Below are 13,096 nucleotides of genomic sequence, written 5' to 3'. Positions count from 1 at the left end.
AAGGATGAAAGCTTGGTGTAGTTGCGATGGTCGGGCATCCAGCCTGAGGCGGCAAAAACTGCATAGCCCATGTTGTATTGTCCACTGAGATGAGATAGTTGCTGTCGAGCGAGGTCTTTCCAAGCTGCTTGATTCTTTTTATCAAACAAGCGTCGAATTGTTTGGAGGCGTATTGCCATTAGTCTAGAAAGGAGATGAGGCATGCCTAGTCCTCCATCTCTACTTCGTGAAATACACACCGATCTTTTTATTAGTGGTGGCGTTTTAATCCAAAGAAAATCCCAGATAATGTCTTGGAATTGCTGTAACGTTTGATGAGGCATACTATATGTGTGTGCCGTGTAGAATATTTTGCTTAAAGCGTATGTTGACAGGACGTGTGCTCGCCCTAGCTATGACAGATCTCGACTTTTCCAAATGTCCAATGTCTTTTTCAGTTTCTCTAAGACCATTGACCAGTTTTCTTTCATAGATTCATAATACGAAGGACTGAACGTTAGGCCAAGAATCTTGATCGCTGTGGTAATCCATTTTATTTGCAATGGGTTTTCTAGACGTTTCCACTTTCCAAGCCATAAGCCAACTGACTTTTCTCGGTTGAGGTGTGCTCCACTGACAGAGTTATAAACCGTTAGTTCATCATTTAAGGCCTGAAAGCTTGTCTCTGTTGTTAGAAAAACAGCCATGTCATCTGCATAACTGGATACTTTAATACTATCTCTGAGAGGGTCGTCAACAGTTGGCACTCCTTGTATGATAGGATTTTGTCTTATTGCTGACGCTAAAGGCTCGAAACTGAGAACATATAAAGAGGTGACAGTGGACATCCTTGTTTGACGCCGCGGTGTATGTCTATTCTTGATGACAGATATCCATTGACTATGACGTGACTGCCGATGTTAGAATACACTATTTTTACCCATTTTTAGAAAGAGGGACCAAACCCAAAAGCACCGAGTACTCTAGACAGATGTGTCCAGTTAACCTTGTCGAAAGCTTTTGTTTGATCTAGAGAGATGACAGCCAAATCTTTCTCTGTACCAGAGCACCAGTGAAGTACGTCTCGGATTGTTGCGCAATTGTCTTGTATGGCTCGATGGGAAATACTACAACTCTGGTCTGGGTGGATGATTGATCCGATTACTTTCTTTAGACGATTTGTTAGAGCTTTTGTGATTATTTTGTAGTCGGTATTCAGAAGGCTGATGGGACGCCAGTTTTTGAGATCGTTTCGATTTCCTTTCTTACATATGATAGGGACGATTCCGGTTCTCTGGCTATAAGAAAGAGAGGTCTTTTCTTCGACTGCGTTAACCATTTGCACAAAATCGTCTCTAAGCAGTGACCAGAAAGCTCTATAAAATTCTGTCGTAAGACCATCCATGCCAGGAGACTTGCCTGCGTGTAGTGTTTTGAGAGACTCTGTACACTCTTCCAGCGTTAACGGACCTTCACACGAAAAACTGTCTGTGCATGTTAATTGTTTGTTGAGATGAGACAGAGCTTGCACACTAGTTTCGTCGTCGATTGGTTGCTCTCGGTAGAGGTCGGTATAAAAAAATGTTTGAGTAAGATGAAGACAGGCATTTGTGCCTGTGGCTCTCTTTCCTTGATAGTTTAGTTCAGTGATACAGTCTCGAGTTCCCTTGATGTTTTCTTTTGCGGTGAAAGACTTACCCGAAGTTTCTCCGCTCTCTATCCATTGTGCTCGGCAGCGAACCTGTTTACCTTGAATATAGTCTTGCTCATATTCTTGTAAGCGTTTCCGAAAGAATTCTGCTCTTGAGACTGCTGTGATTTGGTCGTTTTGAATTGCGCACTGTGCTTTTTGTAGTGATTGTTCAAGTCTGGTCCTAGTTTTATTTCGTTTTCTTTGGCGTTGAATTCCATAACGCATTGACAAAGATTTGATATGAGCCTTTCCGGTGTCCCACCATTCGAGGAGTGACAAAAACCGTGGTTTCTGATATTGCCAGTGTAGCCAAAGGCGGTGACTTTCCGTCGGTCACAAGCCTCAGACAAAAGACTTTTGTTAATTTTCAATATCCCCGTCCTCTTGTACATGTTGACGAAGCTAGAAGTTTGAGAAGTACACACGAGTGGTCACTGAACGCTGTGGGAAGAACAGAAATCTCATGTACTTTGTTTTCCAACACACATGAGGTTAGGAACATATCTAGTCGGCAGGCTACTGGTGGATTTGATCGACTCCACGTGTAACCCGGAACATCTGGATGGCATTGTCGGTATATATCAGTCAAGTTGAGGGTTGACAGGAGCGTGTGAAGTGCAGCAGTGTCGCTGCTCCTGGTTCCTAGTTTTGCTTGGGACAGTTTGTCCATACTGGGGTTAAGGAAGCAATTGAAATCACCACAGACAACCAGTCTTGGTGAATTCTGCAGCTGTGAAGTCACGATTTGATAGAAATCTTTGCGATCAGCTGAGGACGTTGGTGCGTAAAGGTTGACGAGGTCGAACGTGATGGAAGGGTAGTTTATTTTCATAGATAAATAACGTCCGTTGGAGTCTTGTAGGACCTTCTTGCATTGTAGTTGAGGCATATTTTTCACAATGATAGATACTCCTTTGGAATGATTTGTACCATAAGCATGAAAAATGGAATGTTTAGGAAACTGTAATTGCCAATTTGAATTTTCAGCTGTTGCATATGTTTCTTGTAAACACAAAATATCAATATTCTTTCTGATCATCCAGTCTGCAATTTGCTGTCGTTTCATAATGTCGTTCCTTGATGTCAAGGCCAGCTCTCAAAACAGTGTCTTTTGCGTTTGATTCCCAAAGGAGATTTGCCAAACGCCATGGAGGAGAGTCTGAGTCATGCATTTGATGTTTTCTTCCTCTACTACAGTCTGGAGTGCCATTATCACGTCACGAGTTGAGATATCCTCCTCAGTTTGCAGACGGACCGTTAGAGGTCGTGCTAGATACCCTTCCATCTTGAGAAAAACAAGCTCGAAAACACCAGATTAGTCCAAGCTGTACTCAAGACGTCCAAGCATCAAAGTTGGTATCTACAAACGTTGTGAACGGGTGATAGCCTTTGTAGCAAACCCAGAGAGCGAAAAGAAAGCGAAAAATTGCGGAGCGTTACCACAACGTGGTAAACGCACGGCCTCGCAATACATACATACATACATACATACATACATACATACATACATACATACATACATACATGCATGCATACATATATATCTCAGGGCATAATTTATCCGTTATCGCATCGCAGTTTGCGAATCAATTTTTGTATGTTGCGAAACAAAGTCAGCTACGTGTCGCACAAACTGCGATGCAGAATCAGAATGTCCCATCCAAGTACAGTAGGAGTCTAACTAAAAACCTCATAATGGTGCACCCTTGCATAGCAAAGTGGTGAGAAGATACTATATATAATATACTATTATATCTTTATTCAATTATGAACCATCTGTACTTGAGTGGTCATGCTGTACAATACATGAAACTAAAGCACATTAGCAGAACACCTATGGAAACTATCATCTCATTAGCAGATGGGATGGCAACAGAAACAGAAACTTGAAACAAGATAGCTATTGAGACTTCCATTGTAACTACGTAGCAAGGTAAAAAAGGAACAAAAGTAAGTAACAGTGTAGTCAATGTACTTGCACTTTTACATCGTAGCTAATGTCACTACTGTGGAGTGACTCTATTAATAGCGTAGTGACACGCATGCGTAACTATTGTATCTTCGTAGTATGTCTTCGTAGTGTGTTGAGTTCTAGTGTGTTGAGTAGAGTAAATACAAACCGTATAACACCACATGGCGACAGGAGTGGGACTCATACGACTCGAACCACCAGATCCTTTCAACTTTCGGCAGCCAGATGACTGGCCGAGGTGGAAGAGAAGATTCACACAGTTTCGAATCGCTTCAGGCCTGGCAGACGCGGACGAAGTACGTCAAGTGTCCACGTTACTCTACTGCATGGGAGAGGACGCAGAGGGAGTCCTAACTTCCACCAACATCACGGAAGACAACAAAAAGAAGTACAATGAGGTGATTGCTAAATTCGAAGAATTTTTCCGCATACGTCGCAACGTGATCTACGAGAGAGCGCGCTTCAATCGACGAAATCAGTTGGAGGGAGAGTCTATCGAGCAGTATATCACCGCTTTGTACGAACTGGTCGAGACATGCAAATACGGAGGTTTGCAACAGGAAATACTGAGGGACAGAATTGTCGTCGGCATAAGAGACCAGGCGCTATCAGAACGTCTACAGTGTGACGCTGAGCTTACGTTGGAGAAGGTCAAACGATCTACAAGACAGAGAGAAGCCGTGAAAGAACAGCATAAACATCTGCAAGGTGACGGCAGCAAGGATCATCCAGTCGTCATAGAGCAAGTGCGAAACGGCGCTAAAAGCGGCACAGCAGGCGGTAAAAGCGGCACCACAGGTGGCAAATCGCAAGCAAGCAGACACCAGTTTGGCGGCGGACGGTCAAAGTCGGCAACCCCACCCGCGAGACACCAATGTAAGCGCTGCGGAAGATATCATGCTAAAAAAGCCCACTGTCCAGCAAGACAAGCCAGGTGTTCAAAGTGTAACCGAAAGGGTCACTTTGGAGCTCGATGTTTCTCGAAGACAATCGAAACTGTGGACAGTGAGAGTCGAGACGGGGCCTATGTATTTCCAGTGAACGTATCCAAAAGAATCACATGGTCTTCCAAAATTTCAGTAGGAGGCAAAGAGCTAACATTCAAGTTAGATACGGGGGCGGAGGTGACAGTGATCACAGAAGAGGCACATAGAATGTTAGAAATGCCAAAGTTGCAGAAACCGTCCAAAGCCTTGTATGGACCAACATCTACAGCTCTTCGGACATTGGGACAATTCACAAGTACACTATCAGTGAATAACAAGACATCAGAGGAGACTATCTTCGTTGTCCAGGGATTGAAAACGAATTTACTAGGGTTACCGGCTATCACATCGTTACAACTTGTCCACAGGATCCAAGCGACCAGTGTAGGAATCACCATACCAGACCGATTTCCCAAAGTTTTTCAGGGACTGGGTAATCTTGGTGATCCATACAAAATCAAGCTTAGAGAGGCAGCCAAGCCCTATGCGCTGTACACACCCCGGAATGTTCTAATTTCTCTCAGACAACAAGTCAAAGAAGAACTAGATCGAATGGAAAAGATTGGCGTCATCTCACAAGTGGAAGACCCTACAGAATGGTGCGCTGGTATGGTTGTAGTCAGGAAAAAGACAGGAGACGTCCGGATTTGCGTGGATATAAAACCCCTCAACGAGAATGTACTACGAGAGATTTACCCCATACCCAAAGTGGACGACATACTTGCTCAATTGGCGGGAGCCACAACGTTTAGCAAAATCGATGCTAATAGTGGGTTTTGGCAGATACCTCTAGAGGTGGAATCTAGGCTACTGACTACCTTTGTCACTCCTCATGGACGGTACTGCTTCAACAAGTTACCATTTGGCATCGCTAGTGCGCCCGAGCTTTTCCAACGGCGAATGAGCAAGATTCTTTCGGGATTACCTGGAGTATTATGTCACATGGACGATGTTCTCATATTCGGATCAAGACAAACGGAACACGACGGCCGACTGACTTCGGTCTTACAACGACTGCAAGCAGCAGGAGCAACTCTAAATAAGACCAAATGTGAGTTTGGGGTACACACCGTCAAACTTCGTGGTCACATTATCGATGGCAAGGTCTTAGAGCGGATCCAGCACGGCTGAAAGCTATCCAAGACCTAGAACAGCCCAAGAACGTATCAGAATTGCGCCGCTTCATGGGGATGGCAAACCAATAGGGAAAATTTTCACCACATCTTTCAGAGATAAGTCAACCTTTGAGAGAGCTGTTGAGTACGAGATGCTCATGGTTATGGAAACATCCACAAGAGCAAGCATTCACAAGAATCAAAGATGAATTGACTCGTCCTACTGTCCTGGAGCTGTACAATCCGCAGAAGAAGGTGAAAGTATCCGCTGACGAGTCATCACACGGTCTAGGCGCGGTACTTCTTCAACAAGCCGGAGATAACTGGAAGCCGATAGCATACGCATCACGGTCCATGACAGATACTGAGAAGCGCTACGCGCAATTGAAAAGGAAGCTCTGTCATTAACCTGGGCTTGCGATAAGTTTCAAGATTACGTACTTGGTCGCAAATTTCATATCGAGACCGACCACAAGCCGTTAGTTCCTTTGCTTAGCACTAAGCACTTGGACAGGTTACCGCCAAGAATTGTTCGTTTTAGACTTCGTTTGGCGAGATACGACTTCACGATTGAACATGTACCTGGGAAACTGCTTTATACAGCTGACACGTTGTCAAGAGCACCCCTACAAGAACAGATCACGGAGGATTCTCTACAGGACGATGTTGAGACCTTCATCAATGAGGAAGTTGCTAATTTACCAACTACAACGGACAGACTACAAACGTACCGAGAAGCACAAGCTAGAAATGCCACGTGTGCCCAAGTGATGCAGTACTGTCAGTCACAATGGCCCGACAAATGTCCTGAGGAGACTTCTCTAATCCCGTTTTGGAGAGTAAGATCGCTACTGACGGTACACAACGACCTACTGCTATACAACAACCGTGTAGTGATTCCGGACGAACTCAGAAAAGACGTCCTGACAAAAATTCATGAGGGTCATCAGGTCATAGTTCGTTGCAGACAGAGAGCACACATCTCCGTCTGGTGGCCGGGGATAACACAATAAATATATCAATTGGTGCAACAATGCCCCACATGTGCAAAAGAGAATCCACAAGGAACTGAACCACTCATGACTTCTCAGTTACCAGATTTTCCTTGGCAAGTTGTGGGAACGGACTTGATGGAGTTAAATGGAGCTCATTATCTTGTTGTCATTGACTACTTCTCAAGATATCCAGAACTTATCAAGTTGACGTCCACCACAGCCTTAGCAGTAATTCAAGCCTTGAAATCTGTTTTTGCCAGTCACGGCATCCCTGATATTCTCAGGAGGGACAACGGACCTCAGTATATCGCTCGGGAAACCAAAGAGTTCGCCAAGGCTTATGGATTTGTCATGATAACCAGCAGCCCTAGGTACCCGCAGAGCAACGGACTCGTGGAGCGGATGGTCAAATCCATCAAACAGCTACTGACAAAGGCGGAGGACCCACATCTCGGGCTACTGGCTTACAGATCCACGCCACTGCCTTGGTGCACTCTCAGTCCTTCAGAATTGCTCATGGGAAGACGATTGAGAACAACGATGCCACAGTCGACAGCACATCTCACCCCACACTGGGATTATCTGAGGAATTTTCGTGAAGCAGACAATCTTTTCAAAAGTAAACAGAAGAAGAACTTTGACTCCAGACATCGAGCTAAAGACCTGCCCCAACTACAAAAGGACACGGAAGTCTGGATAACGTCAGGTAAAGAGCCAGCTCAAGGGACAATCGTCGGTCCAGGCCACACTCCACGATCCTATGTCATCAAAACAGACAAAGGGGAGGTGAGGAGAAATAGAGGACATTTGAAAGCCATCCCAAAGTTTGGCACTTCACTTGAAATCGAAACTCCCCAGAATACGGAAACTGGTCAAACAGCACCAACCAGGCCACAAATGAGAAGCCAGACTGGTTGTCAAATAAAGAGGCCGATGAAACTCGGCCTGTAAGGGGAGATGTGGAGTGACTCTATTAATAGCGTAGTGACACGCATGCGTAACTATTGTATCTTCGTAGTATGTCTTCGTAGTGTGTTGAGTTCTAGTGTGTTGAGTAGAGTAAATACAAACCGTATAACACCACAACTACCAACTAAAATAACAAACAATCATGCAATGTGTAGTTCCATGGGACTTTCCAATGTAAAGGTCAACACAAACAGCACTGTCACAGAAACACGGGAAGTACAAACAGCACAGCTTTTCCAACCTACTTGAAAAAGTTGACAAGCTTTAAGTTTGTGTTGCATATGCTGTTTTTCAACGCTCTGCTGAACCTCCTAGCTACATTGTCATGTCATCTGCAAGGTCATTCCGCTGACTTGCCTTTCGCCATTGCTAACTTAGACTCGGTTCATCTTATCTTTGAAAATTTGAAGGCTGACAACCCTGAAGTGCCATCGGAGTTGTCGCAGTTTATTGCAGCCGCAGAGAAAGATGACCAGCTGCATTTTCAAAATGTAAAGCTGGCAGGCGTACAGCCAAACGTACTTAGAGTGCATTTATGATGTCGAGATCACTTCACCGACGCTATTCGGAAATGCATTCACAATCGTTTGATGATTTACAACAGGGATTTTTTAAAGCAGTTTGTCTCCTTGACACTAATCTGTGGCCGACTGACCGAGATCATCTTGCAGCTTTCGGTGTAGCTGATGTGTCTCTTGCTGTAGAGCACTTCCGTCGTCTTCTATTAAAGAACAACGTATCGCTGGATGGGGTAATGACAGACTGGACCTTCTTCAAGATGTACTGGATCGATAACATAATTGCGACACCATCCAAAAAATACCCTGTGGTCACTGCTTCTGTCCCAGTACAGAGATATTTCCAAACTTTGTGCAAATTGGTGTGCATACCGCTGGTGTTTCCAGTCAGCAATGCCATAGTGGAGCGTAGTTTCAGTGCTATGAGGAGGATAAAAAGTGACTGGCGGTCAAGTCTTAGTAAAGATACCTAAGATCACTTGATGAGGATTAGCGTTGATGGTCTGCCATTGGCACAGTTTGACCATACACTTGCAGTCCAACGGTTCTTCAGCACTCCAAGGAGGCCACACGTTCACCCATATGGCTCAAAAAACCAAAAGTTAATGAATAGCATATTTTACTTCTAAAATTTGCATGGGCAGGGTGCCACTTGCTACTATTCAAGTAACTTCGTTTCCACTTAGCTAAAGGGAATTGTGTTATAATAACAAATTTAATAGTATCATCACTATTCACAGTTTGGCAATGACTATGAACTTGCTGGGACTCCTGAATTGCTACAATCGATTTGTTCCACAGCTGTCTACCATGATGGCACCACTTTATCAGCTGTTGAAACACGGAGTAAATGAAACTTGGGTCGACAACAACAAACGGCATTTCAGAAAGCCAAGAAAACCCAGTTATCGCATCACGTGTTGGCTTGCTATGACCCGAACCTATATATTGTCTTGGCCTGTGACACTTCACCATATGACATGGAAGCTGTTCTGTCACATAAGTGGTCAAATGGCATGGAGCGTCCAATAGCTTTTGCCTATCGATCTTTAAATGAAATTGAGAAAATTTTTGAATATCAATCAAATTAAGTCTTGGCATTGGTATTTGGGGTGGGAAAATCCACAACTACATATTTGGCCACCATTTACTTTATTGACAGATCACAAACTTCTGCTGCGGCTGTTTCAGGAAGGAAGAACAATGCCGGAGATGGCATCTAATCAGATGCAGCGTTGGACTTCAAAGTTGCCAGTTCATAATTTAATACACTAGCTCTACAATACTGAGAAGGTTCAAAAAACAGTAATGCAGATGCCATGAGTAGGTTACCACTAATAAGTGGAGCAACCGAGGACTATATGGAAGGGGAGATTGTCTAGACCATAGAGCAACTAGACAAGTCTCCAGTGACAGCTCGCCAAGTGGAAGCCCTGCAGACAGGAAAGGATCCTTGTTTGGCAGTGGTACGGGAATTGATAACGTCAGGATAGTCCACAGGTCGTAGAGAATACAGAATATGCTCACCAAGACGAGTTCAAAGCTTATTGGCATCGCAGGCATGAGTTGACAGTACATGACGGATGCGTGATGTCGGGTCACAGGCTGGTAATTCCATGAAAGGCAAGACCAAGGCTGTTGCACATATTACACGAAGACAACCCAGGCATTCTCAAAGCTAAGGCCTTAATTGGCATGGGGATATATTTGGTTGCCAAAGATTGATGGGGGTCGACATAGAGTAAGCAGTGAGATCTTGTGTTCAATGTCAGAAATATAGACGGATGCTTTCAGTAGCTCCGCTACATTCTTGAGAATGGCCCACGCGACCATGGTCTCACGCGTCTACATGTGGATTACTTGGGACCTTTAGAGACAGAATGTTACCGGTGATTGTTCACGCCTGTTCAAAATGGGTGGATGTACTGTATATACATTCAGTTACGTCAGCCACTTCCAGGGAAACCATAATGCCCTACAAACATCCATGCATCGCTATCCATGGAATACCGGATATAGATACTCTGGCATCAGACAATGGCTCGTATGATTTACCAGTGCATGTGAATTAAGTTGGAGCTGTTCTGCAAATCGAATGGCATTGTGCATCTAAAGTCTGCTCCACACCATCCCACGACCAATGGGCTCGCTGCAGTCCAGTCCATAAAACAAGGATTGGGGAAAACGAAAGGAGTGGTGCTGGTGAAAACAGAATACTTTAGCACTAGTACATGTACTGTCCCTAAATTTCATGTTAGAGTCTTGCAGTACAAGTTTTGCATTCTTGTACCGGCTCTTTAATTCACACAGGTTTCGCTCTTCAAAAAATAACAAAGTATATCCATTGTCAGTAAATGAGCGCGTTGTATGACATCGCATGTGCGCAAAACGGATGACAATGAGGAAGAACTTTAGAGTGCTAAACTGGCCCTCCGCTGCTAACTTAGTCTGCAAAGCGCTCATCCACTTAATTTCCCTATGCATTAGTCAGAGCCATATAATTGAGACCGTGAGAAGAGGGCTGTACACATTGACTGGCACGTGGGATTGTCGACATGTGATAGCTATTCGATATATGTACAGTACCTCTTGAGAGTATGCACAGACATCATGACATCGACCAGCTGACACGCTCATTAACACCAGCGATAACAATGAGCGCATTCCAATTGTCCAGCCGACGTCCAGCCGTGGATAGGTCCGCAAATAAATAGCCATGCACTCTAGTAACCCTAGCGCATGCGCGCCTTGCGTTAATCAACTCTCTAGGAAGCATGCAGTAGTCACCGTAGTGACAATCTGACAATTAATATTGAATTATCATATACACCTACTACAAAAGCTACCTAAGTTACCAATAGCACAGCGTACTTGTATGTCTCATAGTCCCCTGTTGTGATTGCCTCAAGAAGCTTTTCTGTGAATTCTAAAATTTCTGCTCTCTGATCTACAACTTTGAATGAACAGACGTCATAATTTAGTGTATAGTCAATCAACATTCAAGCTACGCACAACACCTGCTTGCATTTCAACTGGCGAGTCTTCTAATTTACTGCTGCAGGCTGTCACAAATTGTGAATGAGATGAAGCCAACCCTAGGAAAATATTCGTGCGCTAGTCACGATTGCCTCGTCAGCTACTCGTACGAATGAAGTGTAAACATGTGATCTTCATTTCCATAATTCGGACACCGCATCAGAAATGTCTTTAGCGCGCGATCGATCATGTCACCGTGATTGCATGCCCGGACGTGGTATATTGTGTTCATAGGCTTGCACGTAACCAATACTGTTGTACAGTGCGACTAACTGCCGTGTGCTACCACATTTGCTTGGCGCGATTCTTTCTTCAATAGATTCGCTACTGCATCTAGAGCGACCACCTGCCCAACCACTCGCGTAGCCAGACCTTGAAAGGGAGACGGTCTGGTTACGCGAAGACCTATCTCGGGAATATTACGTGTAGAGCGTAGAGTCGGGGCACATACCAAACGTAAATCCAGGATATATTTGACTTGCACGTGCACGTTACTCAATTCACGTGCATTGTAGGTAATTCACGTGCACGCATCGCGTGAACAACCGTGTGAGCGACAGAGTTTCCCGCTTTACTGCTTTTCCCACCTGACAGTCAGTGCCTGTAAGTGTTGTAGTATGACTTCAAAACTGCTCTACGTTTTCAATTCGTTCTGCAAAAAGAAATTAGGGGCATCAACACGCACAGCACAATTTGCTTCTGTTCATAAATAAATATTGCGATCAATGATACAATCGTCACCCCTGCCTGTAAAAAGTTTTACGGTTGACTATTTTTCCTAAGCCATAACTAGTCACCAGCGTAGGAACATGGGATGGGGGCTGAAGCCCCCCTCGCTCACTGTAGGAATTGAAATATTCTGTGCTACTCACTTTGCAAATCAGTTTACGGTCTGGCAAGCGAGGTAGTTGTTGCTTAAGCCTAGTTCACAATACGACGCTGACGTTGACGTTGACGCTGACGATGACGCTGGACGTTGACATTGACGCTGATGCTGACGCTGACGATGACGTTGTACCATTCACAATATTTTTCCGTGAGCGTCAGGAGACGTTGGTCAGCACCTGTCTGGATACTCGAGCGTTGAGCGCATGCTAACGCACGTTATTGTAACACCACGTGTGTATCGTAGATGGACGAAGAAATTGTATTTCTTCTACTTCTCATTCGTCGCCGAATATCAACAACGGCAAATGTGGGTCAGACCAATCTTTCAACGAAGGCGGCAACAGGGAGAATTTCATAATCTCCTTGCAGAGATGAGGCTGAACGACACTGAAAGCCATTTTCGCTACCTAAGGATGTCTCGTGACTGTTCTTTGATTTGTAGAAAGTAATCACGTGTTTTCCGGTTACGTTGGTACACTTTCGGAATCGACGCTAGAGTTGAACTCGAGTCAACTCCAGCGTCAAGAACGCTGGACGAACGCTGGACGAACGCTGTGACGAACGTCGTCGACGTTGACATGTTCACAATACGACGCTCATGCCAGCGTCATCGTCATCGTCAGCGTCATCGTCAACGTCAGCGTCGTATTGTGAACCGAGCTTTACTCATGATAACATCCACGGTAGCCCCCCCTCCCCCCGCTCGTGAACATCTTCCTACGCCATTAGTACTATAAGCTCGATCGAGTGTTCAGTCGGTCGTCTCCCCCCTCCTCCTGGGCAAAGTCAACCAGCTGGACACTCGACATAAACCTAGCCTTAGCTCTACACCATACACCAAAACTAAACCTAAACCCTAAACCTAAACGTAGGCGCAGAAGATAAATCATAAAGAAAGAGGTGCCGATTTTTGTATACGTATCATTGACAATATTGTACACTAGC

The 13,096-nt window shown here is 44.6% G+C and overlaps 2 protein-coding genes across 2 annotated transcripts; both read left to right on the top strand.

Annotated features, from left to right (window-relative positions):
- The first annotated feature begins 3,805 nt into the window (after positions 1-3,805).
- Positions 3,806-6,758, top strand: LOC134176315 (uncharacterized protein K02A2.6-like). Its single transcript, XM_062642985.1, has 3 exons — positions 3,806-5,734; positions 5,836-6,095; positions 6,287-6,758. Exons 1-3 carry the CDS (start codon positions 3,806-3,808, stop codon positions 6,756-6,758), a joined length of 2,661 nt encoding a protein of 886 aa, XP_062498969.1.
- A 66-nt stretch (positions 6,759-6,824) lies between these two features.
- LOC134176314 (uncharacterized) lies at positions 6,825-7,691 on the top strand. Its single transcript, XM_062642984.1, has one exon. The coding sequence runs from the start codon at positions 6,825-6,827 to the stop codon at positions 7,689-7,691; it is 867 nt and encodes a 288-aa protein (XP_062498968.1).
- The last annotated feature ends 5,405 nt before the right edge of the window (positions 7,692-13,096 follow it).

This window comes from Corticium candelabrum, chromosome 2 (genome assembly GCF_963422355.1).
Source record: "Corticium candelabrum chromosome 2, ooCorCand1.1, whole genome shotgun sequence".
Lineage (NCBI taxonomy): Eukaryota > Metazoa > Porifera > Homoscleromorpha > Homosclerophorida > Plakinidae > Corticium > Corticium candelabrum.
The sequence above is the reverse complement of the archived record's forward strand: the minus strand, read 5'-3'. Positions and strand labels throughout refer to the sequence as shown.

Bases quoted from the DNA above. Each gene is read 5' to 3' on its own strand.
- LOC134176315 (XM_062642985.1), top strand. From the start codon at position 3,806: ATGGCGACAGGAGTGGGACTCATACGACTCGAACCACCAGATCCTTTC. The intron at 5,735-5,835 runs GTCTTAGAGCGG...GCAAACCAATAG, and splicing joins GTCACATTATCGATGGCAAG to GGAAAATTTTCACCACATCT. The intron at 6,096-6,286 runs GTCCATGACAGA...TGTTCGTTTTAG, and splicing joins CCGATAGCATACGCATCACG to ACTTCGTTTGGCGAGATACG.
- LOC134176314 (XM_062642984.1), top strand. From the start codon at position 6,825: ATGACTTCTCAGTTACCAGATTTTCCTTGGCAAGTTGTGGGAACGGAC.